This window comes from Lepidochelys kempii, chromosome 13 (assembly GCF_965140265.1).
Source record: "Lepidochelys kempii isolate rLepKem1 chromosome 13, rLepKem1.hap2, whole genome shotgun sequence".
Taxonomy (NCBI): Eukaryota; Metazoa; Chordata; order Testudines; family Cheloniidae; genus Lepidochelys; species Lepidochelys kempii.
The window spans coordinates 37148742-37173652 of record NC_133268.1 but is presented as its reverse complement, the minus strand read 5'-3'; the positions used below and the strand labels follow the sequence as shown (position 1 = coordinate 37173652).

The window sequence follows — 24911 nt, the reverse complement described above, 5'->3', positions numbered from 1 at the left end:
ATGCCAGAGACTTCTCAGAGAAGGCAGTGCCCTGGGTGCTGACTAACACACATCAAAGCAAGGATCTTTCTAACACCTGGAAGAAAGTCTACAAAGAGGGAGAGTGACATAATCACTTGGCCTCTCCCCCCTCCCCATCCCCTCAACACCTGGAAGCACATCTGGAAGACAAACACTTTGAACTAGGGATGTAAAAATCGTGTAAAAACAGTAACCGTGTTACCCATCAAAATTCTGTTGGTTACATGGTTAAACTCGGGGACATAGGAGTGCAGGAGGGTACGGGGGGGTGCCCCCATGTCCGGGGTCCCTGCTGTCAGCCCCATGGCAGAGGCTCTGCTGCCAGCAGGCATCCTGGCGCACCTGGGGTTCCGGCTACTGCTGCACCTGGCGCTCTGCTGCCATCCAGCATCCCTGCTTGCCCGGGTCCTGGCTGCCAGCCTGTGAGCGAGGTTCTGGTTACCACCACGCCTGGGGCTCTACTACCACCTGGCATCCTGGCGTGCTTGGGATCCCGGCTGCTGGCCCCGTGCTCGGGGATCCCGGCTGCCGGCCTGTCCCTGGGGTTCCAGCTGCCACGGCACCTGGGACTGTCCTGCCACCCGGTGCACACAGGATCCCGGCTGCCGGCCTCTCGCCCAGGGGCTCTGCTCAGGGATGGCAGGTTTATATAATTTTTGGTGGTGTCCAGAATGGGTCCAAGTCCTGCCCCTGGCAATGCTCTGGGAGGGAGTTTGGGTGCAGGAGGGGTGCGGGCTCTGGGGCAGAGTTTGGGTGCTGGGTGCAGGCTCTGGGCTGGGGCAGGGGGTTGGGGTGCGGGAGGGAGTGTGGAGCTGGGCCAGGGATGGGGAGTTTGGGGTGCAGCAGGCAGGATGTCCCGGGGCTGGGGCAGGGGGCCAGAGAGGAGGCCTCCCCCCAGCCCTCTCGCCGCCGGCAGCAGCGAGCTCCAGGGGAGGGGGCTCCGCCCCGGCCCCCCCCCGACACTCACCCAAGCCCCCCCAGACTGCTGCTCAGGGAGGTCCAGCCAGGTCCAGGTGTGTGCGGGGGGCGGGGGGCTGCCATGCGCCTCCTCCCCCTCTCCCCCGCAGGCGCAGCCCCCGCCTCCGCCTGCCCCGGCGGCCGGGCAGGGAGCGCAGCGCGGAGCTGCAGGGGGCGGCAGGCGGGGCCGCGGGGGGGGGACCCGGCCCGTACGTCGGTGTAGCCGGGCCCCCAGGTCCTGGTTTTGCTGGAGCTCGGGCACCGCCGGTCCGCGCCTGTGACGCCCCTGGCGGCGGGGAAGGGAGTTGTCGCTGCTGAACTTCGCTGGGTTTCCCCGCGGGTGTTTCCAGCAGAGCAGCCGGAAGCTCCGCGCAGGGCGCGGCCGTGCCCGCTCCAGCTCTCTGGGCCCTGGCTCCCGGCCTCGCCCCGCGAAGCTGCCGGCCCGTCGCCTCCCCTCCAGGACGATGGCTCCTTGGGCCAGGCTTGCCTTGGTCTCCTGCTGGATCCTGTCTCTCTGCTCTGCCACCTTGGCTGGTAGGTGACTCCTGCTCTGCCAGATGCGGGGTCCCATCCCTATCCCCATCCGGGTCTCTTTCCCCAGGGCTGGGGGCTGCAGGGCCCCCTCGGGTCGCTGTCCCAGATGCCGCGGTCCCATCCCCATCCGGGTCTCTTTCCCCAGGGCTGGGGGCTGCAGGGGCCCCTTGGGTCGCTGACCCAGATACCGGGGTCCCATCCCCATCCCAGTCTCTGTCCCCAGGGCTGGGGGCTCCAGGGTCCCCTTGGGTCGCTGTCCCAGATGCCGCGGTCCCATCCCCATCCCAGTCTCTTTCCCCAGGGCTGGGGGCTCCAGGGGCCCCTTGGGTCGCTGACCCAGATACCGGGGTCCCATCCCCATCCCAGTCTCTGTCCCCAGGGCTGGGGCCTGCAGGGTCCCCTTGGGTCGCTGTCCCAGATGCTGGGGTCCCATCCCCATCCGGGTCTCTTTCCCCAGGGCTGGGGGCTGCAGGGGCCCCTTGGGTCGCTGTCTTAGATGTCTGGGTCCCATCCGCATCCCAGTCTCTTTCCCCAGGGCAGGGTGCTGCAGGGCCCCCTTGGGTCGCTGTCCCAGATGCTGGGGTCCCATCCCCATCCCAGTCTCTTTCCCCAGGGCTGGGGGCTGCAGGGTCCCCTTGGGTCGCTGTCTTAGATGTCTGGGTCCCATCCGCATCCCAGTCTCTTTCCCCAGGGCTGGGGGCTGCAGGGGCCCCTTGGGTCGCTGTCCCAGATGCTGGGGTCCCATCCCCATCCGGGTCTCTTTCCCCAGGGCTGGGGGCTGCAGGGGCCCCTTGGGTCGCTGTCTTAGATGTCTGGGTCCCATCCGCATCCCAGTCTCTTTCCCCAGGGCAGGGTGCTGCAGGGCCCCCTTGGGTTGCCGTCCCAGATGTCTGGGTCCCATCCCCATCCGGGTCTCTTTCCCCAGGGCTGGGGGCTGCAGGGCCTCCTCGGGTCGCTGTCCCAGATGCTGGGGTCCCATCCCCATCCCAGTCTCTTTCCCCAGGGCAGGGTGCTGCAGGGACCCCTTGGGTCGCTGTCCCAGATGCCGCGGTCCCATCCCCATCCCAGTCTCTGTCCCCAGGGCAGGGTGCTGCAGGGCCCCCTTGGGTTGCCGTCCCAGATGCCGGGGTCCCATCCCCATCCCAGTCTCTGTCCCCAGGGCAGGGTGCTGCAGGGGCCCCTTGGGTCGCTGTCCCAGATGCCGCGGTCCCATCCCCATCCCAGTCTCTTTCCCCAGGGCAGGGTGCTGCAGGGCCCCCTTGGGTTGCCGTCCCAGATGCCGCGGTCCCATCCCCATCCCAGTCTCTTTCCCCAGGGCTGGGGGCTGCAGGGCCCCCTTGGGTTGCCGTCCCAGATGTCTGGGTCCCATTCCCATCCCAGTCTCTTTCCCCAGGGCAGGGTGCTGCAGGGCCCCCTTGGGTCGCCGTCCCAGATGTCTGGGTCCCATCCCCATCCCAGTCTCTTTCCCCAGGGCAGGGTGCTGCAGGGCCCCCTTGGGTCGCCGTCCCAGATGTCTGGGTCCCATCCCCATCCCAGTCTCTTTCCCCAGGGCAGGGTGCTGCAGGGCCCCCTTGGGTTGCCGTCCCAGATGTCTGGGTCCCATCCCCATCCGGGTCTCTTTCCCCAGGGCTGGGGGCTGCAGGGCCCCCTTGGGTTGCCGTCCCAGATGTCTGGGTCCCATCCCCATCCCAGTCTCTGTCCCCAGGGCAGGGTGCTGCAGGGGCCCCTTGGGTTGCCGTCCCAGATGTCTGGGTCCCATCCCCATCCCAGTCTCTGTCCCCAGGGCTGGGGGCTGCAGGGGCCCCTTGGGTCGCCGTCCCAGATGCTGGGGTCCCATCCCCATCCCAGTCTCTGTCCCCAGGGCAGGGTGCTGCAGGGGCCCCTTGGGTCGCTGTCCCAGATGCCGCGGTCCCATCCCCATCCCAGTCTCTTTCCCCAGGGCAGGGTGCTGCAGGGGCCCCTTGGGTTGCCGTCACAGATGTCTGGGTCCCATCCCCATCCCAGTCTCTGTCCCCAGGGCTGGGGGCTGCAGGGCCCCCTTGGGTCGCTGTCCCAGATGTCTGGGTCCCATCCGCATCCCAGTCTCTTTCCCCAGGGCAGGGTGCTGCAGGGCCCCCTTGGGTCGCCGTCCCAGATGCTGGGGTCCCATCCCCATCCCAGTCTCTGTCCCCAGGGCAGGGTGCTGCAGGGCCCCCTTGGGTTGCCGTCCCAGATGCCGCGGTCCCATCCCCATCCCAGTCTCTTTCCCCAGGGCAGGGTGCTGCAGGGCCCCCTTGGGTTGCCGTCCCAGATGCCGCGGTCCCATCCCCATCCGGGTCTCTTTCCCCAGGGCAGGGTGCTGCAGGGCCCCCTTGGGTCGCCGTCCCAGATGTCTGGGTCCCATCCCCATCCCAGTCTCTTTCCCCAGGGCTGGGGGCTGCAGGGCCCCCTTGGGTCGCCGTCCCAGATGTCTGGGTCCCATCCCCATCCCAGTCTCTTTCCCCAGGGCTGGGGGCTGCAGGGCCCCCTTGGGTTGCCGTCCCAGATGTCTGGGTCCCATCCCCATCCGGGTCTCTTTCCCCAGGGCTGGGGGCTGCAGGGCCCCCTTGGGTCGCTGTCCCAGATGTCTGGGTCCCATCCCCATCCCAGTCTCTGTCCCCAGGGCTGGGGGCTGCAGGGGCCCCTTGGGTCGCTGTCCCAGATGCCGGGGTCCCATCCCCATCCCAGTCTCTGTCCCCAGGGCAGGGGGCTGCAGGGCCCCCTTGGGTCGCCGTCCCAGATGTCTGGGTCCCATCCCCATCCCAGTCTCTGTCCCCAGGGCTGGGGGCTGCAGGGCCCCTTGGGTCGCTGTCCCAGATGTCTGGGTCCCATCCCCATCCGGGTCTCTTTCCCCAGGGCTGGGGGCTGCAGGGCCCCCTTGGGTTGCCGTCCCAGATGTCTGGGTCCCATCCCCATCCCAGTCTCTGTCCCCAGGGCAGGGTGCTGCAGGGGCCCCTTGGGTCGCCGTCCCAGATGTCTGGGTCCCATCCCCATCCGGGTTTCTGTCCCCAGGGCAGGGGGCTGCAGGGCCCCCTTGGGTCGCTGTCCCAGATGTCTGGGTCCCATCCGCATCCCAGTCTCTTTCCCCAGGGCTGGGGGCTGCAGGGCCCCCTTGGGTCGCTGTCCCAGATGCCGCGGTCCCATCCCCATCCGGGTCTCTTTCCCCAGGGCAGGGTGCTGCAGGGCCCCCTTGGGTCGCCGTCCCAGATGTCTGGGTCCCATCCCCATCCCAGTCTCTGTCCCCAGGGCAGGGGGCTGCAGGGCCCCCTTGGGTCGCCGTCCCAGATGTCTGGGTCCCATCCCCATCCCAGTCTCTGTCCCCAGGGCTGGGGGCTGCAGGGCCCCCTTGGGTCGCCGTCCCAGATGTCTGGGTCCCATCCCCATCCCAGTCTCTTTCCCCAGGGCTGGGGGCTGCAGGGCCCCCTTGGGTCGCTGTCCCAGATGCTGGGGTCCCATCCCCATCCCAGTCTCTGTCCCCAGGGCTGGGTGCTGCAGGGCCCCCTTGGGTCGCTGTCCCAGATGTCTGGGTCCCATCCCCATCCCAGTCTCTGTCCCCAGGGCAGGGTGCTGCAGGGCCCCCTTGGGTCGCCGTCCCAGATGTCTGGGTCCCATCCCCATCCCAGTCTCTGTCCCCAGGGCAGGGTGCTGCAGGGCCCCCTTGGGTCGCCGTCCCAGATGTCTGGGTCCCATCCCCATCCGGGTCTCTGTCCCCAGGGCAGGGGGCTGCAGGGGCCCCTTGGGTCGCCGTCCCAGATGTCTGGGTCCCATCCCCATCCCAGTCTCTTTCCCCAGGGCAGGGTGCTGCAGGGCCCCCTTGGGTCGCCGTCCCAGATGCTGGGGTCCCATCCCCATCCCAGTCTCTGTCCCCAGGGCAGGGGGCTGCAGGGCCCCCTTGGGTCGCCGTCCCAGATGTCTGGGGTCCCATCCCCATCCCAGTCTCTGTCCCCAGGGCAGGGGGCTGCAGGGCCCCCTTGGGTCGCTGTCCCAGATGTCTGGGTCCCATCCCCATCCCAGTCTCTGTCCCCAGGGCAGGGGGCTGCAGGGCCCCCTTGGGTCGCTGTCCCAGATGCCGCGGTCCCATCCCCATCCCAGTCTCTGTCCCCAGGGCAGGGGGCTGCAGGGCCCCCTTGGGTCGCTGTCCCAGATGTCTGGGTCCCATCCGCATCCCAGTCTCTTTCCCCAGGGCAGGGTGCTGCAGGGCCCCCTTGGGTCGCCGTCCCAGATGCTGGGGTCCCATCCCCATCCCAGTCTCTGTCCCCAGGGCAGGGGGCTGCAGGGCCCCCTTTGGTCGCCGTCCCAGATGTCTGGGTCCCATCCCCATCCCAGTCTCTGTCCCCAGGGCTGGGTGCTGCAGGGCCCCTTGGGTCGCCGTCCCAGATGTCTGGGTCCCATCCCCATCCCAGTCTCTTTCCCCAGGGCTGGGGGCTGCAGGGCCCCTTGGGTCGCTGTCCCAGATGCCGCGGTCCCACCCCCATCCGGGTCTCTGTCCCCAGGGCTGGGGGCTGCAGGGCCCCCTTGGGTCGCCGTCCCAGATGTCTGGGTCCCATCCCCATCCGGGTCTCTGTCCCCAGGGCTGGGTGCTGCAGGGCCCCCTTGGGTCGCCGTCCCAGATGTCTGGGTCCCATCCCCATCCGGGTCTCTGTCCCCAGGGCTGGGGGCTGCAGGGCCCCCTTGGGTCGCCGTCCCAGATGTCTGGGTCCCATCCGCATCCCAGTCTCTTTCCCCAGGGCTGGGGGCTGCAGGGCCCCCTTGGGTCGCCGTCCCAGATGTCTGGGTCCCATCCCCATCCCAGTCTCTTTCCCCAGGGCTGGGGGCTGCAGGGCCCCCTTGGGTCGCCGTCCCAGATGTCTGGGTCCCATCCCCATCCCAGTCTCTTTCCCCAGGGCTGGGGGCTGCAGGGCCCCCTTGGGTCGCCGTCCCAGATGTCTGGGTCCCATCCCCATCCCAGTCTCTGTCCCCAGGGCTGGGTGCTGCAGGGGCCCCTTGGGTCGCCGTCCCAGATGTCTGGGTCCCATCCCCATCCCAGTCTCTTTCCCCAGGGCTGGGGGCTGCAGGGCCCCTTGGGTCGCTGTCCCAGATGCCGCGGTCCCACCCCCATCCGGGTCTCTGTCCCCAGGGCTGGGGGCTGCAGGGCCCCCTTGGGTCGCCGTCCCAGATGCCGCGGTCCCATCCCCATCCCAGTCTCTTTCCCCAGGGCTGGGGGCTGCAGGGCCCCCTTGGGTCGCCGTCCCAGATGTCTGGGTCCCATCCCCATCCCAGTCTCTGTCCCCAGGGCTGGGTGCTGCAGGGCCCCTTGGGTCGCCGTCCCAGATGTCTGGGTCCCATCCCCATCCCAGTCTCTGTCCCCAGGGCTGGGGGCTGCAGGGCCCCTTGGGTCGCTGTCCCAGATGCCGCGGTCCCACCCCCATCCGGGTCTCTGTCCCCAGGGCTGGGGGCTGCAGGGCCCCCTTGGGTCGCCGTCCCAGATGCCGCGGTCCCATCCCCATCCCAGTCTCTTTCCCCAGGGCTGGGGGCTGCAGGGCCCCCTTGGGTCGCCGTCCCAGATGTCTGGGTCCCATCCCCATCCCAGTCTCTGTCCCCAGGGCTGGGTGCTGCAGGGCCCCTTGGGTCGCCGTCCCAGATGTCTGGGTCCCATCCCCATCCCAGTCTCTTTCCCCAGGGCTGGGGGCTGCAGGGCCCCTTGGGTCGCTGTCCCAGATGCCGCGGTCCCATCCCCATCCCAGTCTCTGTCCCCAGGGCAGGGGGCTGCAGGGCCCCCTTGGGTCGCCGTCCCAGATGTCTGGGTCCCATCCCCATCCCAGTCTCTGTCCCCAGGGCAGGGGGCTGCAGGGCCCCCTTGGGTCGCCGTCCCAGATGCCGCGGTCCCATCCCCATCCCAGTCTCTGTCCCCAGGGCAGGGGGCTGCAGGGCCCCCTTGGGTCGCCGTCCCAGATGTCTGGGTCCCATCCCCATCCCAGTCTCTTTCCCCAGGGCTGGGGGCTGCAGGGCCCCCTTGGGTCGCCGTCCCAGATGTCTGGGTCCCATCCCCATCCCAGTCTCTTTCCCCAGGGCTGGGGGCTGCAGGGCCCCCTTGGGTTGCCGTCCCAGATGTCTGGGTCCCATCCCCATCCGGGTCTCTTTCCCCAGGGCTGGGGGCTGCAGGGCCCCCTTGGGTCGCTGTCCCAGATGTCTGGGTCCCATCCCCATCCCAGTCTCTGTCCCCAGGGCTGGGGGCTGCAGGGGCCCCTTGGGTCGCTGTCCCAGATGCCGGGGTCCCATCCCCATCCCAGTCTCTGTCCCCAGGGCAGGGGGCTGCAGGGCCCCCTTGGGTCGCCGTCCCAGATGTCTGGGTCCCATCCCCATCCGGGTCTCTTTCCCCAGGGCTGGGGGCTGCAGGGCCCCCTTGGGTTGCCGTCCCAGATGTCTGGGTCCCATCCCCATCCCAGTCTCTGTCCCCAGGGCAGGGTGCTGCAGGGGCCCCTTGGGTCGCCGTCCCAGATGTCTGGGTCCCATCCCCATCCGGGTTTCTGTCCCCAGGGCAGGGGGCTGCAGGGCCCCCTTGGGTCGCTGTCCCAGATGTCTGGGTCCCATCCGCATCCCAGTCTCTTTCCCCAGGGCTGGGGGCTGCAGAGCCCCCTTGGGTCGCTGTCCCAGATGCCGCGGTCCCATCCCCATCCGGGTCTCTTTCCCCAGGGCAGGGTGCTGCAGGGCCCCCTTGGGTCGCCGTCCCAGATGTCTGGGTCCCATCCCCATCCCAGTCTCTGTCCCCAGGGCAGGGGGCTGCAGGGCCCCCTTGGGTCGCCGTCCCAGATGTCTGGGTCCCATCCCCATCCCAGTCTCTGTCCCCAGGGCTGGGGGCTGCAGGGCCCCCTTGGGTCGCCGTCCCAGATGTCTGGGTCCCATCCCCATCCCAGTCTCTTTCCCCAGGGCTGGGGGCTGCAGGGCCCCCTTGGGTCGCTGTCCCAGATGCTGGGGTCCCATCCCCATCCCAGTCTCTGTCCCCAGGGCTGGGTGCTGCAGGGCCCCCTTGGGTCGCTGTCCCAGATGTCTGGGTCCCATCCCCATCCCAGTCTCTGTCCCCAGGGCAGGGGGCTGCAGGGCCCCCTTGGGTCGCCGTCCCAGATGTCTGGGTCCCATCCCCATCCCAGTCTCTGTCCCCAGGGCAGGGGGCTGCAGGGCCCCCTTGGGTCGCCGTCCCAGATGTCTGGGTCCCATCCCCATCCCAGTCTCTGTCCCCAGGGCAGGGGGCTGCAGGGCCCCCTTGGGTTGCCGTCCCAGATGCCGCGGTCCCATCCCCATCCCAGTCTCTGTCCCCAGGGCAGGGGGCTGCAGGGCCCCCTTGGGTCGCCGTCCCAGATGCCGCGGTCCCACCCCCATCCCAGTCTCTGTCCCCAGGGCTGGGGGCTGCAGGGCCCCCTTGGGTTGCTGTCCCAGATGTCTGGGTCCCATCCCCATCCCAGTCTCTGTCCCCAGGGCTGGGTGCTGCAGGGCCCCTTGGGTCGCCGTCCCAGATGTCTGGGTCCCATCCCCATTGAACTCTCTCTCCTTCCTGCAGGGGTTCACCATGTCTCCCGCTTCCAGCTCATCTCCCCCTGGGCGGCCCCTGGTCTGCCCAAGCGGCTGCATGTGGTGAGGATGAATGACCTGGCGCTCTCAGCCTATGACAGCAACACCCGCAGGCTGGCTCCCCGCAGTGGCTACACCCCGGCCAACCAGGAGTTCTGGAGTGCAGGCCATGCTGCATGCATGGCCTGGGACTCCTGGGTAGAGCCCAAGTACCAGGCCCTGGTGCAGGAGGTGAACACCAGTTCCCCACAGGCAGGTGAGTCCCTGAGCCCCAGCGCTTGGCTTTGGAAAGGGATGGGCGGGCAGCTCAAAGGAGGTAGGAGGGAGCTGGGGGAAGGGTACACCAGAGAGGAGTGACTTCCCTGATACCTAGTGTTTAGAGTGGGGGAGGGGGCTTGGATTCTGGACTCCTGGGTTCTCTCCCTGAGTGTAGGAGGCAGCAGAGTTTAGTGGGTTAGAGCAGGGCATGCTGGGAGTCAGGACTCCTGGGTTCTAGGCATGAGAACTTCTCCCCCACTCTGGCCCCAGGTGTCAGCTCTGTGCTCAGTTGCTCACGCAGCCAATCTGCCTCCAGAGCCCTACCACATGCAGGTCCTGAAGACTTGTGAGCTGGACGATGCCACCGGTGCTGTCCAAGCCATCATGAGATATTCCCTCAACGGGGAGGACGTGCTGTGGTACCAGTCCGACCACAACCGCTGATTCTCGGAGCACCCGGCAGCCTGGCGAGTGGCGGAGCGCTGGAACCGTGACGGGGAGACTTTCACTGTGTGGAACCTCATCCAGCCCCCGCATTGCAGGTTCTTTATCGAATCCACTCTGCCTTTCATCGCTCAGAAGACAGGTGACAGCTTTGCCAGTGCTCCTCACTCCCAGTCCGCAGTCCCCTGCTATCCTATTACCTGTGAATAATAACCCTTTCTCACTCTCCCCCCAGCCCAGCCCACAGTGCGTGTGGCCCTTGTCCCAGGGACCCAGGACTGGCTGTGCCGCCTCATCTGCCACGTGACGGGGTTCTATCCCCGCAACATCGAGGTGATCTGGGAGCGGGGGGGCCAGGTGGTCCATGGGGAGCAGCTGACCAGTGGCATCCTGCCCAACGGGGACCTAACCTTCCAGATCCAGGTGTCCATCGAGCTGGGGCAGGAGGGGGTTGGCCCTGCAGAACATGTGTGTGTGGTGAGACACAGCAGCCTGGGGCACGACCCGCTAAGGGTGACCTGGGGTGAGTATGGGGGGGGGCAGAGCATGGGGAACAGTGGGGAGAAGCTGGAAATGGGGCACCTCCTACTGAGGGAAGGGGAATGGGGAAGGTGGACACAAAGGGTAGGGGGGAGGGGTGGGTGGGAAATGCAAAGAGGGAGTTTTGGGGGGCACCAGGGGATGGGTAGACAGAGAGAGGTACTAAGGGGAGGTGGAGAGAAAAGTCTTTTGAGGGGCTCAGAGGGGAGGGGAAGAAGAGAAGGGATACTGAGGGCCTAACAGACCGGGAGGGGGAGGCAGAAAGAAGGATATCTAGTTGCAGGGCAGACACAAGGAGGGTGGTGACTGGTGGAGCAAACTGGCTGTGGGAGGGGTGATGCTAGCCCAGGGTTATTGGGCAGGGAGCGGGTGGGGAGCAGGGGTGCAGGGGCTTCGGTGGGCCATGGCTCAGTCTGTCTCGGGGAATTTCCAGATCCCCAGGTCACAGGGCAGGCTGGTGTGCCGGCGATCATTGCTGGGTGCATCCTCGCTGCCTTGGGAGTCGTGGCCCTGGGCTGGTACCTGATGAGGAGGCCAGGTGAGTGATGCCCCCTGCACAGTGCTCCCTTCTAAGCTCCTGTCCCTCTCCCTGCAGCAAGGCTCCCCCTAGCACTGCCCTGGGGCCAGCATGAACCAGGAGGGGATGGTGCCCCCTGCTGAGTCCCCATCCTGCACTATGAGCCTGGCCCTGCTTAGCATGAGATTGCAGGGGCTCTGTGCTGAGCCCTGGATGGACATAGGGGTAATGGCTGTGGGAAGTTGCCCCAGCTGTGATCCCCATTGCCCCCCTCACACACCTTCGCTGCAGGGGGTCAGGACCAAGCCCCAGATGGCAGAGTCTCAAGATGAGTGAATTCCTGCTTTGGCTCCCCCTGCAGGGGCCCAGAAGGGGCCATATCGCCCGGCACAGACACAGCCAGGGACTCTCGACTCTGCTCCAGCCACAGCTAAGCCAGCAGGAAACTCCTTGTTCACAGCATCTTCTTGCCCAGATGCCACCGAGTGACCAGACTCAGAGCCGGCTGTGCCAGGGCCATCGGATTTGACTGGAGCTACATGGAGCATCCCTGGTGAAGGATCACATATCGCTCATTTAATGGATCAAGTACTTCTACTGCTCGCTTCTGTTCAAATGCTTAGTCATGTTCCCACAGCATCTCTCTGTCAGCTTGCTTCCTGAGCGACACACCAGTTCCAGCCATCTTGGCTCCCCTGCCGGTTCCACCAAGCTGCCTTCAGTTTCACTGCTACTCCACCTTGGCAGGCTCATGCATTTTAAAAGTTTCCTTCTTTATCCACCATAAAACCTTTGAGTAATTTGTAACCATTTTTGACCAAACCCCACTGACTGCATGTGACGATGTGACGCAGCAGAGAGGGGGGAGTGTTGACCTGGGAATGTGCCCTGGCGATGGGAGACCTGAGAGCCTGTAACCTGAGCCAGGAGGGGGATGGGGAGGTAACACCTCTGCCCAGGAATGTAAACAGAGGCTGCAGAAGGGAGCCTGCTGGGTGGGAGTTAGTTTCTGTTGGTGCTGGGTGGAGGAACGCAGGGAACCCCAGGGCTTGGGTCTAAGCTCCCTGCTCCCCCAGAAGGACTTGACTGAGGGGTCCTGGTTGTACCCACAACCTCTGTTTTGGACTGTGTTCCTGTTGTCCAATAAACCTTCTGTTTTACTGGCTGGCTGAGAGTCTCAGTGAATCCCAGGAAGAGGGGTGCCGGGCCTGGACTCCCGCACACTCCGTGACACTGCAGACTGGTGAAATTTTACACTTGGCATGTTAATCAACTAAATATTGTGAAACAATATTTTCAATAGCTGTAACCCTAAGCTACTTGTTGGATTTGTTTTTAATCAAGGGAATTTCAATCTTTTATACAATTGCTTAGTTTTAATACAATTATTCTTTTTCCATTTTCATATCACTACCTGTCATAAATATAAAGGGAAGGGTAAACACCTTTAAAATCCCTCCTGGCCAGAGGAAAAACCCTTTCACCTGAAAAGGGTTAAGAAGCTAGGATAACCTCGCTGGCACCTGACCACAATGACCAATGAGGAGACAAGATACTTTCAAAGCTGGAGGCAGGGGGGAGAAAAAAAGGGGCTCTCTGTCTGTGTGATGCTTTTGCCGGGGACAGAACAGGAATGGAGTCTGAGAACTTAGTAAGTAATCTAGCTAGATATGCGTTAGATTCTGATTTCTTTAAATGGCTGAGAAAATAAGCTGTGCTGAATGGAATGTAGATTCCTGTTTTTGTGTCTTTTTGTAACTTAAGGGTTTGCCTAGAGGGATTCTCTATGTTTTGAATCTAATTACCCGGTAAGGTATTTACCATCCTGATTTTACAGAGGTGATTCTTTTTACTTTTTCTTCTATTAAAATCCTTCTTTTAAGAACCTGATTGCTTTTTCATTGTTCTTAAGATCCAAGGGTTTGGGTCTGTGGTCACCTATGCAAATCGGTGAGGATTTTTATCAAACTTTCCCCAGGAAAGGGGGTGTAAGGTTTGGGAGGATTTTGGGGGAAAGATATTTCCAAACGGGCTCTTTCCGAATTATATACCTGTTAGACGTTTGGTGGTGGCAGCGATAAAGTCCAAGGGCAAAAGGTAAAATAGTTTGTACCTTGGGGAAGTTTTAACCTAAGCTGGTAAAAGTAAGCTTAGGAGGTTTTCATGCAGGTCCCCACATCTGTACCCTAGAGTTCAGAGTGGGGAAGGAACCTTGACACTACCATATAGGTTTTTACTTGCTAATGACATTTACTTGACACAACGGCTAAACAGAACTTTTGGATAAGAATGTTAATGGTGAAGCTCTATTTCTTATATTCACTGATCTGTCTTGGTGCCGGGTTGGATTTTGCATCCAAAGCACACAGCCATGTGAAAAAGAAAACACAAGCTATTGTGGCTCCTTTTTTGGAGCCTCTTTGGGTTTTTAATTAAATAGTATGTCTTATTGACAGTTGTTTTGACCACTGCGATACACACTCCATGTTTCATGGGAATGCACCTTCCTTCCGTAAAGCAACCCTTACCCTTTATGTGCCATAAAATCACGTTAGCCGATGTAAGGTCTGAATGAGCTGTCCCCTGACATCTAGAGATGAGCTGGCGAAGAGGACTTCAGGAACCAACCTTGTTTGGATGGGCACACACCCCCCTGCCTAGGTGCTCAGCATGATGGGGATGCTTTTGGTATATGATGACTTTTGGCTGGTGTTGGATCACAATTCACTTTGTTATTGGCGCAGGGGTACTAAAGGGTTGTTATCCTTGTTGTGTGAATCAAGGGCAGCAGAACTGTACGTGGCGTTCCCTGTGTGACACTCTGTACCTCAAAGTACTATGGAACCCCCATATTCACACTGTCATATAATTATGATATGTGTCATACAAAGTATTCCTTGTGAGGTATCATTTCCAAAGTCTTGATCTGTTGAACATTAACATCTTGTTGGATTGTGTGTGCTATCATTGTATGTGGAGTTATGAAGCATTGCTATCACTGAAATATGTTGGAGGTTGGGAACACCCACAGCCAGCCTTTCAGTTACAACAAAGGAGTAGCTATCACCGGCCAGATGGGTGTTAATGGCTCATCAACACCCAATTCACTCTCCCAGAGTCTTCTCAGAGAAGGCATGTATGCCATGGGGGTGAACTAACCCAAATCACAGAAAAGATCTTTCCAGCAAGCTGGAAGAAGGTATAAAAGAGGGAGAATGACATAATCACTTGGCCTCTCTCTCTCCCTCCACTCCCATCTCAGCACCTGGAAGCATGTCTGGAAGACAAAGACTTTGAACTGGGGAAGTTTGGTCCCAGGTTGGAAGGATGTCCTAGCCTGTGTATTGAGGGAATGTAACCTGCTTGTACCATCTGTTAGGGTGCTTGGTTCAAATCTTGATTAGGGCATGGCTACACTGGAAACTTCAAAGCGCTGTCGCGGGAGCACTCCCGCAGCAGCGCTTTGAAGTGTAAGTGTGGTTGCGTGTGATGCATCTGAAGAAGGGGGTTTTTTACCCACGAAAGCTTATGCCCAAATAAATCTGTTAGTCTTTAAGGTGCCACCGGACTCCTTGTTGTTTTTGTGGATACAGGCTAACACGGCTACCCCCTGATACTAAAAGAGTGTGTTTTCATTAAAGTGCCTGGGGAAATCTCAGCTCAGGTTACAAAGGCTGGTGCATGTCCACTTCCTTTGACGAAGTGGTGAACTAGGTAATGAACTTACCCTGGCCAGGCCTCTGACCAATGCAAGATGGGACAGTTCTGGGACAGGTGAGCTGGGGGAAACTGGCTGAAGCCTCTTTATTAATGGTTCATGAATGGCTGGGGATCATTCATGTACCTCAGCTGGGTGTGTCCCTGCCTGTGGATGGCTGTGTAAGTGCAGGGCCTGCCAGAGGCTTGTAGCCTGAAATCAGCATCACAGTGTGAGAGGCAGCCCAGGCTGGTGGGTTTGGAGGGCTCAGCAGTCCCACAGTCCAGGCTGCACCCCGGGGACCCCGTCACACCCTGACTAAGGACTCAATCTCAGCAAAACTGCACTCGGTAGGCAGGGGACATGGGTGCCAAAGCTCAGTGGAGTTGAGAGAGGGTGTGGACAAGTACTTGTACCTGGTGGTGTGGGTCCTCCCTAAGGGTCCTAGACGTCATTTGACCCTTCCTGTTTCCACTGTGTAATAACAGAGCTGATTGAGACTCAAGGGAGAGTCTTGTTGCAGACCAATAGAGCTGAAATCACTGATAACCAGGCCTAAGCATTAGACCTGCTTTGGGACAGTGTCTCTGATGCAAGAGACTTCTCAGCCTGCACTAGCCATGAGACTTCCCCACTAACAGCTGAAATCACTGAGAGCTGTGTTACGTGGTGGGACATCAATACATCCCAGAGGGTGCAGAGCAAAGCAGAGTGGTGAGTAGCTGTCAGGACAACTGAGGGAGGGACCAGCACAGCAGCTGGCGAAGTGGTGAGTGGCTGGCAGGGCGGACGGCGGAGTGGAGTGCAGTGGCGATCGACCAGCAGGCTGGCTGGTGGAGCACAGAGGTGAGTGGATGGCAGGGGAGCCGGCGGAGCAGAGCAGTGAGCAGCCAGCAGGGTGGTTAATACTGGAGCGAGCCCCTGGACAGCTGAGGAAGCAAGGTCCCCCCACCGCGAGGGTAGGAGGAGGACTCTGCAGAGGCACCTCTGAACTCTGGGTCTTCACTGTCCGAGGACAACAACTGTGAGTGGGGTGCAGTGGAGGAAGAAGAGAGGGACACGTTAAAGGAACTTTTGGTTGCTGGACTTATGAACTGGAGGCAAAAGGACACTGCCCAACATACTCTAGGGTGGGTGTTTTGCTCATGGTTTTATGCTTACAACTCCTGCTTGCAGCATCTTCCCAAGTTAATGCTGAGTTATCTTCCCCCTTTTTATTAAAAGTTTCTTTTCTACACTCAGACTCTGTTCTTGCAAAAGGGGAAATATTGCCTCTATAGGCAACCAATGGGTGGTGTGTAATTGTACATCCCAGTTGTTTGTCTCACTCTATAAATGTCAGGGTATCTTGCCTTATCCTTTTGTGTGGCCTAGGGGACAGAAGACTCCTGCTGCTGACTGAGCTGCTCCTTGCCACTGGACACTCATATGTAAATGTACCTGTCGCCAGGACGCTAGGACTGTGCCTTGAAGGCAATACACTGGCCGAGTGCCTTTGTCACCAAACCACGCTTGTGGTCCTTCTGTGTGAGCAGCAGCGAAGTCTGCTGAATGATCAGGCTGCACTATCTGCTATTAGGGTTGCCAACATTGTCTTTCAAAAATAAGGGACTGTTTTCTTAGCACCCCCCATCCCACCCCTCCTCCTGATATTATTAATAATAATACTAAGCAGGACTCACCTACATTTGCCAGGAGTGTTTCTTGCTGCTTTTTGCAGCACTGACGGTGGTCTTGGTTGACAGGACCAGGCTCCGTACCTATCTGGCTCCCCACGGTGCAGCTGCGGCAGCCACCAACCAGCAGTGATGCTCCTGTGCTGGGGTTGTAGGCAGAGCCTCTGCGAGCGGGGAGGCTGGGTCTTGGGAGTACCCACCCCCCTGCCAGACAGATCCCCTTCCTGACCCTGGCCCTTCAGGGCAGCTCCAGGGCACACAGACCCCGTTCACTTTTCCTGCCAGAAAGAACCTGGGCCAGGAAAGCACATGGGGCTGCACTCAAAGGCTTGCACATGGCCCCATCTGCTTTCCCTGCGCAGCCCTGAAGGGTCCAGAGGGGACTGGGAAGATGCACCCATGGGTACTGGCTCTCTGCTGCTGAAATGCGGGATAAGGGCTGTACCAGCCGGGGCGGGCCAATCACTGTGGGCACAGGAGGCCACGCCCCCTCTCCCTTGCTGCACGTGCTCCAAGCGGAGAACGCCTATAAAAGGAGGCAGCCCAGGCCAGGGGAGAGCGGGAGTGCGCCGTTGGCCCCTGCAGAGCCCCTGGTGGTAAAGCCCGGGGACCTGGACTGCCTGGCAGGCGACCCGCCAACTGCGGAGACCACCGTGGAAGCCGAGCCGCTGGCGATGAGGAAGCTGCCGAAACTACACCCCGGCCCCTAGAGTCATTAGGCCTATAGACTGATTGTTCGCTTGCCTCAACCCGCCCCGGGGCTGCAGCCTGCTTGTTGCTTCGCCCTGACCTGGGGGCTAATTTCCCAGACTGATTGCTTTGCCGCCCCCGCCAGGAGGCTGCGGGGCCACAGGCTCTTTGATTGTTTTGCCTCTCAGAATCCAGGGGTTATCTGTTTAGGTGCCCCCGGCTGGGGGCCGGGCCACACTTGGCAGAAATCACCCACTTAACGGGGAAGCCTGACGACCGAGTGGCGGAGTGGGCCACTCCCATACTGGTGTCACAGAGCGTGGGGGAGTCAGGGCCCTGCACCCCCACTTCCTGCGATTCCCCGTGACTCTCAGCCAACCAGTAAAATGGAAGGTTTATTGGATGACAGGAACACAGTCCCAAACAGCTTGTAGGAACAACCGGGACCCCTCAGTCGAGTCCTTCTGGGGGGCAGGGAGCTTAGACCCCAGTTCTGGCACTCCCTCCGTTTCCCCAGCCAGCTCCAAACTGAAACCCCCTCCAGCCCTCTCACCCCGCCTCGTTCCTCCTCCAGCCTCTGTCCAGTTTCCTGGGCAGAAGGTGTCACCTGGTCCCAATCCCCATCCTGGGCTCTCATGTTACATGCTCAGGTATCTTCCCTCAAGGAAAGTCTCCCATCCCCCATGCAGACAGTCCCAGTAAAACTCCCCTGCAACATTCCCAGGTCAATACTCCCCACTCCCTGCTGCGTCACAGCTGGGCTGACAGGGGCGCCCCAACTCGACCATCAAGGCCCCGCCTGTCACAGCATCCAGGACTAATCGAGTATGGGACAGGCTATTTTCTATTTCAGTAAGGGACGTCCCTTGTAATATGGGACAGCTGATAACCCTAGGCAGTGTTGATAACACCGGCGCTTCTGAGGTAAAACCACCGAGCAGCTGGCAGAGCTCCAGCAGCCCGAACAACATTAGTGAGGCAACAACAGGCCAGCCTTCTACACTGGACACCACCCACAAAGTCATGTGTCCCGGCACAGTCCTGACCGATTGCAACAGTTGTGTGTTGGGTCACCTCTGACGACTAGCCTGCTGTGCTCACAGAGAGCAACCTCCCCCCCCCCCCCCGACACACACACACAAAGGACCCCACGTTATAATAGAGACAACTTGGAAACATCAACAGGAGTTATTCAGTCTTAATTGTGCTGGTGGGGAACGGGACTTCCTGTGGCGCAGTGAGCGGGGGGAAGGGACAGTTGATCTGTGCTTATTGAAGTTTGCTCAGCTTGTGGGTCTGGGTTCGCCCTCTGATGTTTCCTGTCAGAGCAGCAGAGAGCTCAGCAGTCAGCACAGGGATAGCTGTGCTCTCTGCTCCTCTGAGAGGACACACCAGAGGGCCTCTCCAGCTCTCTGGGTCCTGGCTTCCGGTCTCACCCTGTAAAGCTGCCGTCCTGTCCCCTCCAGGACGATGCCTCCTTGGGTCGCTGTTCCAGATGCTGGGGTCCCATTCCCATCCCAGTCTCTCTTCCCCAGGGCTGGGTGCTGCAGGGGCCCCTTGGGTTGTTGTCCTGTCTGGGTCCCATTCCCATCCCGGTGTCTCTCCTTCCTGCAGGGGTTCACCATGTCTCCCGCTTCCAGCTCATCTCCCCCTGGGCGGCCCCTGGTCTGCCCAAGCGGCTGCATGTGATGAGGGTGAATGACTTGGTGCTCTCAGCCTATGACAGCAACACCGGCAGGCTGGCTCCCTGCAATGGGTACAACCTGGGAGACCAGTTCTGGAGCGAGAGCAAAGCTTGGTACCAGGCCTGGGACTCCTGGGTGGAGACCGAGTACCAGAGCCTGGTGAGGAAGATGAACACCAGCTCCCCAAGGGCAGGTGAGTCCCTGAGCCCCAACACTCAGCTTGGCTCAGAAAGGGAATGGGTGGGCACTTGAATTTAGGTTGGAGGGAGGTGGGGGAGAGGACACCAGAGGGGAGTGATTTCCCTAATACTTAGTGTGGGGGAGAGGGGATGGAATCCAGGACTCCTGGTTTCTATACATGGGAGAACTTCGCCCTGCCTCTCCTCCTCGTGGCAGCTCTGTGCTCAGCTGCTCAGTTCCTCACGCAGCCATTCTGCCCCCAGAGTCCTACTACATGCAGATCCTGAAGACCTGTGAGCAGGACGATGCCATCACCTCAACGGGGAGGACATGCTGCAGTACCAGGCCGACCAAAGCTGCTGGTTCTCATGGCACCTGGCGGCCACCGAGTGACCAGACATGGAGCTGTCCGTGCAATGGCTATCAGCTCGGACTGGAGCCACATGGAGCATCCCTGGAAAAGGGGATGTGCTGGGGGGTCGTGGATAAGGCCAAAATCCCTGAGGTACATTGTAGGGTGTACCTTTGCTGAACCTCCATCCTATGCTCCTCCCCTCACTCCAGTCACCACTGTACCCATAGCTCCCCCCTCCCCCAAACACCCCCCATTTTCCATTCTCTGTCCCCACTCAGGCATCACCTCCATTTTTCTCCATTTGGGAATTTGTGGCTGTTATACAGGTCTGTTTGTTCACCTGGGATAGAATTTTGGTCGGGGGTTGTAACCATGATTGTGAAGCTCAGTCCAGCAGCCTCCTGTTGCTAACTACTGACAGTAGAAGGTCATAGACCTGGTAACACTGTTCAGGATGCTCAGTGCTTCTGTCCTTGGAGCTCCAGTTATCACTACTAACAGCAGATCAGGCAGCCTGCAAATTCAGTGGGCTTTGATGTTACTCATAAAGAAAGACCACAGGCACCATTCGGTGACAAAGGCACTCAGCCAGGTGTATTGCCCTCAAGGCACAGTCCTAGCGCCCTGGCTCTGTGGTTACAGGGACATTAACACATGAGTGCTCAGTGGCAAGGAGGGGCTCAGTCAGTAGTGGGAGTCTCTACTGTCCCCTAGGCCACACAAAGGGTAAAGGTGAGGTACCCCGACATTTATAGACTGAGACAAACAACGGGGATGTACAATTTATGTACCACCTGACGTGTTTCATGACATCTCTTTATTACCTCTTCTTGTTCCTGTTATCTTGGACACAACATCCCTATTCATTGTTCTTTCAAACCATCTTATCTTGTGCTAGATGGGGATATATCTGGGCTAGTCTTAAAATGTAATTACATAAATATCTAATGCTTAATACGCTAGCAACAACTCTGCAAAGTTCATGTTCTGGACAGTGAACTTGTAAGCATCTGCCTTAGTACGTGGCCTGACTTTGGTTCACAGCCTCTGGTTCAGGCCTCAGGCCTTGCACCAGGCCCAGTACTCCACGCTCGCTCTTTCTCTACTGTTCTTCTTTTTCTTCTTTAGATTTTTCTCACCAAATCTCTTTCCTGAAGGACTGTGACTGATTAAAATATGACCATATAGATCATTGTTGCAACCACCGTTATATATTTGCAGAACATATTGTACAAAGGTTGTTGAGTGAGGTGTCTATGAATAGGTTATGATTATGCTATCTGTATGCATGTATCATTTTTGTATGTGAAGTTATAAGCATTTGAATATCCACCAGCTTTATGGTAATTGTCTGACCCATTCTTTGCAGTTCACCCTAATTTAGTGACCATAGCTAGCCAGCACTGTGATCCTGGTCACAGCCAAATAGGCCATGTAAGATATCTGCAAAAATGTTAGAATTTGCCAGATATGATAATCTTGTTCATATGTTTGTATCACCTTTGTATTATGAGATATAGATAAGTAGGTATGTCTGTATTTCAAACTTATGCTATGACACCCCCAGACAGTTTGGCATCAGCACTGCCTAGCCTGCTTCATGGTCCATTGAGGACCATCAGCTACACAACTGACCCATTGAGAGAAGGCAGACACGCCTTGTGACTCAGCAAGGCCTGCAGGGAGATGCCTATGGACAGAACTCTGAGGCTTCCCAGCCACGTGCGGGGCAGCTTGTGTTGGAAACAAAGGAAGCAGAGGCCGCATGGCAAGAGACTAAACAGTGCAGCTGCATCTTCTCCACTTTGTCTTCAGCCCTGCTTCGTACCGCTGGAGGAACCTTGCTACAAAATTAAGCTCTGAACAAAGGCCTGAATGACCCATCCCAGCTGTGGATGTTCTCCAGAGACTTGACTTAGGCCAGCAGTTTAGTCCATCACTGCTACAAGCCTGAACCAAGAACTTTGCCATTACTGGATGTAATTTTTCCTTTAACCAATTTTAACTCTCACCTTTCTTTCTTTCTTTTTTTATAAATAAACCTTTAGATTTTAGATACTAAAGGATTGGCAACAGCGTGATTTTTTTGGGTAAGATCTAAGTTATAGATTGACCTGGGTGTATGGCTGGTACTTTGGGATCAGAAGAACCTATTATTTGATGAGTCTGGTTGTAAAGAACCACTCATCTCTGAATCCAGTGGTTTTGGTGTTGATAGAAAAACTAGAATGCCTGAGGAAACTGCCTTTATGTTTTCTTGTTAGCCAGTGTGGGGAAACAGGAGTTTACTTTTGTGGCTGGTTTGGTCTATCTTATAAAAGAATAACCACCAGTTTTGGGTTGCGTTTGCCCTATTTCTCAGCAGTTCGTCCTGAATTTGGCATCCTCCATTGTGACCCACTAAGGCACGGTTACAAGGACACCAAAAGGGCAGCGTTGGGCAGAATGGCCCATCCCCTTATTATTTTGTTCACCAATTAGGCCTAAATTTCAACACATCAGTTTTAACTTCCGGCTCCATGTCATCTGGCTTTAACAAGTATGATTTCTCAGCATGGTCCTTGGATTATATCAAAGTAACCTTTTTAGTTTAGACTGATCCAATTTTTCTGTCTGGTTTCCCTGTGCCTTGCACATCAACATTTGCTATTATTGGTCATTACAACATCTTATGAACTTTCACTCACTTCTTACAATTAAACTCAAAATTAGGGTAAATTTGCAGGCCCTGTTAGTGCAACACAGTCCCGCTCTTTTATGAACCCGTTCCACCTAGGATCAGACATTTGTTCATAAAACCACAGTTACAAAACCAAAATCTGATTTCAGTTTAAGCATTTAGAGGAAAGGAGTTCTATTTTAAGCATGGTAAATTCCTTGTCCTTAAATTGGGATTTACAAATCTTAACTTAATCCAATTGTGATGAAGTGGGGATTTTACCTTGTTACGTTGTATGTGAGTCTTACTATTGAGCCTATGTGATGTTTATTGTTTTGCAAGAATAATGTGTGCCTCAGTTTCCCTGTGTGCTACACCAATACCTCAGTGGGAATAGGGATGTGTGACTTTGGCTAAGACCTCTGGGGCAGGTGAGGCTGTTCTAGCTGTCTGCTATGACCGGTGCCCTTCGTAACCTGAGACCTAGGAGAGGGATGCAACCAGGTGACAACCAGGTGACTCTTTGCCTGGGAAGCAAGAGAAAGACAAGGAGGAGGAACAATGGCGGTGTTGGAGGTTGGGTCTCTGTAAGCTAGCAGTCTGCTTGGGGGGCTGGAGGGGGGAGTCCAGGCCGCCTGGCTCAGGATTCCCCAAGATGGACTTGGCTGAAAGTCACTGATTTCTGTGCTAACAAGTTCTGTCCTACGCCATGTTCCTGTCGACTAATAAACCTTCTGTTTTACCGTCTGGCTGAGTCACGTCTGACTGCGGAGTTGTGGGGCAGGACCCTCTGGCTTCCCCAGGAGCCTCGCCTGGGCAGACTGGCTGTGGGAAGTGCACGGTGGGGCAGGGGAGGCTGAATGCTCCGAGGTTAGACTCAGGAAGGCCGAAGCTGTGTGAGCTTCTTGCCCTGGAGACAGGCTGCTCCGAGAGAGGAGGCTCCCCCAGAGTCCTGACTGGCTTTGTAGGGAGCAGTTCCAGAGCATTGCCCGGGGACTCCGTGACACCAATATCATAAAAAAATGACAGTAAAACCTTTCAGATATTAACACAGCTTTTGAACTTAGAACTCACTTCGTTTGTAGCTAAAGTGAAAGTGATAGCTGCTGTTTTATAGTTGTAAGATGTTTAAGGACAAGCCAGCTCTTATAATTGCCTTGGCTATAAGCCCAGAATGGCCAAAGATGGAAAAATTTCCCCCTTCTTTTACTGTTTACACAGTGAAAGCGGGGCATTTACACAAAGCCTGAACATTGTATGCACCAGTGAATAAGCTTGCTCACTGGGAGAGAAAAATTAGTCTTAATGCCATTCTTCCTCAAGCGTGTTGCCACCTTTAAAAAGAAGCCACAAAATGATGTTCTTTTGAAATCACTTTTGCTTTCCTGAACCAGCTGCAACACCCAAGGATGGTCAATAATCCCAGACATTTTTAGTCCGTGACAGATCCTGACCACCTGGTTTACCACCAACATTTGTGAAGACAACATGGCCTCTTGTCACAACTTGGCCCGTCATAGGATCCAACCTGTGACCCTAGAACTGTGCTGTCCTACACGCAGAGAAGAACAACAAAAATTTTTGGACATTATCACAAAAATTCGGGTGTTGGTTCTGTTGATCTGAGATTAAATTCACAGTCAATGCTGTCACATCCCTGAATTAAAATGGTATTCTATTAAGAAGAGGGGGTTACCCAAGATGTTATTTCAATGAAAGTTGTTTTAGCCACTTAATCTTCAACAATTTAAAATGCTTCATCTTTTACCTTTTTTGTTTTTACTTAAAAATACCCTATCATTACACCTTCCACACTATTACCAAGCACAGAAACCACCTGTTATATGTTATTGTGACATCTTATGAACTTTCACTAACATTTTGGAGTTAAACTCACAATTGGGGTAAATCTGTAGTCCCTATTACGACTGCCTACTGTAATTTTCACTGCATACATCTGAAGAAGTGGGTCAGAGCCCACGAAAGCTTATGCTCCAATAAATTTGTTAGTCTTTAAGGTGCCACAAGGACTCCTCATTTTATTATGACAACGAACCCTGGGAATAAGCCTAAGAGAGTTGTAAATTGCTGTAGCATGGCTCTTCCAACGTCCACCTCTGGTAGTCGTTCTGCAGAGCTGGCTCAATGTGCGAATTGAGGGGAGGGATAGGATACAGAAGGACCTAGACAAATTGGAGGATTGGGCCAAAAGAAATCTGATGAAATCTGATGAGGTTCAATAAGGATAAGTGCAGGGTCCTGCACTTAGGACGGAAGAACCCAATGCACAGCTACAGACTAGGGACCGAATGGCTAGGCAGCAGTTCTGCGGAAAAGGACCTAGGGGTGACAGTGGACGAGAAGCTGGATATGAGTCAGCAGTGTGCCCTTGTTGCCAAGAAGGCCAATGGCATTTTGGGATGTATAAGTAGGGGCATAGCGAGCAGATCGAGGGACGTGATCGTTCCCCTCTATTCGACATTGGTGAGGCCTCATCTGGAGTACTGTGTCCAGTTTTGGGCCCCACACTACAAGAAGGATGTGGATAAATTGGAGAGAGTCCAGCGAAGGGCAACAAAAATGATTAGGGGTCTGGAACACATGACTTATGAGGAGAGGCTGAGGGAGCTGGGCTTGTTTAGCCTGCAGAAGAGAAGAATGAGGGGGGATTTGATAGCTGCTTTCAACTACCTGAAAGGGGGTTCCAAAGAGGATGGCTCTAGACTGTTCTCAATGGTAGCAGATGACAGAACGAGGAGTAATGGTCTCAAGTTGCAGTGGGGGAGGTTTAGATTGGATATTAGGAAAAACTTTTTCACTAAGAGGGTGGTGAAACACTGGAATGCGTTACCTAGGGAGGTGGTAGAATCTCCTTCCTTAGAGGTAACAGCTGCTATTTGGAGCCGCTGAGGACTATTCTGCTGCACTAACACAAACCCTCCCCATAAAGGAAACACACATTATAACAGAGACGACTGGGAACAAGCTACGGGAGTTATTCAGTATTTATTGTGCCAGTGGGGATCGAGGCTTCCTGTGACACACTGAGCAGGGCGGGGAAGGTACGTGTGATTTGTCTTTATTGAATTTTGCTTAGACTGGGAGTCTGGGTTTCCCCTCTCATGTTTCCTGTCA

The 24911-nt window shown here is 57.5% G+C and overlaps 2 protein-coding genes across 4 annotated transcripts in view; one reads left to right on the top strand and one right to left on the bottom strand.

The window, feature by feature from the left end:
* LOC140896641 (uncharacterized) overlaps positions 1-1386 on the bottom strand; it is a 34738-nt gene extending 33352 nt beyond the window's left edge. Inside the window, exon 1 of one of the 2 annotated variants that reach the window (XR_012154601.1) lies at positions 989-1386. The gene's annotated coding sequence lies outside the window, so the exon portion shown is untranslated. The remainder of the gene's footprint in view (positions 1-988) is intronic. The other variant, XM_073308576.1, reaches the window with a different exon arrangement.
* On the top strand, positions 1106-12776 carry LOC140896642 (rano class II histocompatibility antigen, A beta chain-like). 2 transcript variants are annotated; one of them, XM_073308578.1, is made up of 5 exons: positions 1106-1512; positions 9065-9331; positions 10013-10300; positions 10751-10855; positions 11196-12776. In XM_073308578.1, exons 1-5 carry the CDS (start codon positions 1443-1445, stop codon positions 11321-11323), a joined length of 858 nt encoding a protein of 285 aa, XP_073164679.1. In that variant the 5' UTR covers positions 1106-1442; the 3' UTR covers positions 11324-12776. The 2 variants fall into 2 exon arrangements, with proteins under 2 accessions (XP_073164679.1, XP_073164680.1); XM_073308579.1 differs by lacking the exon at positions 10751-10855.
* Positions 12777-24911: the final 12135 nt, after the last annotated feature.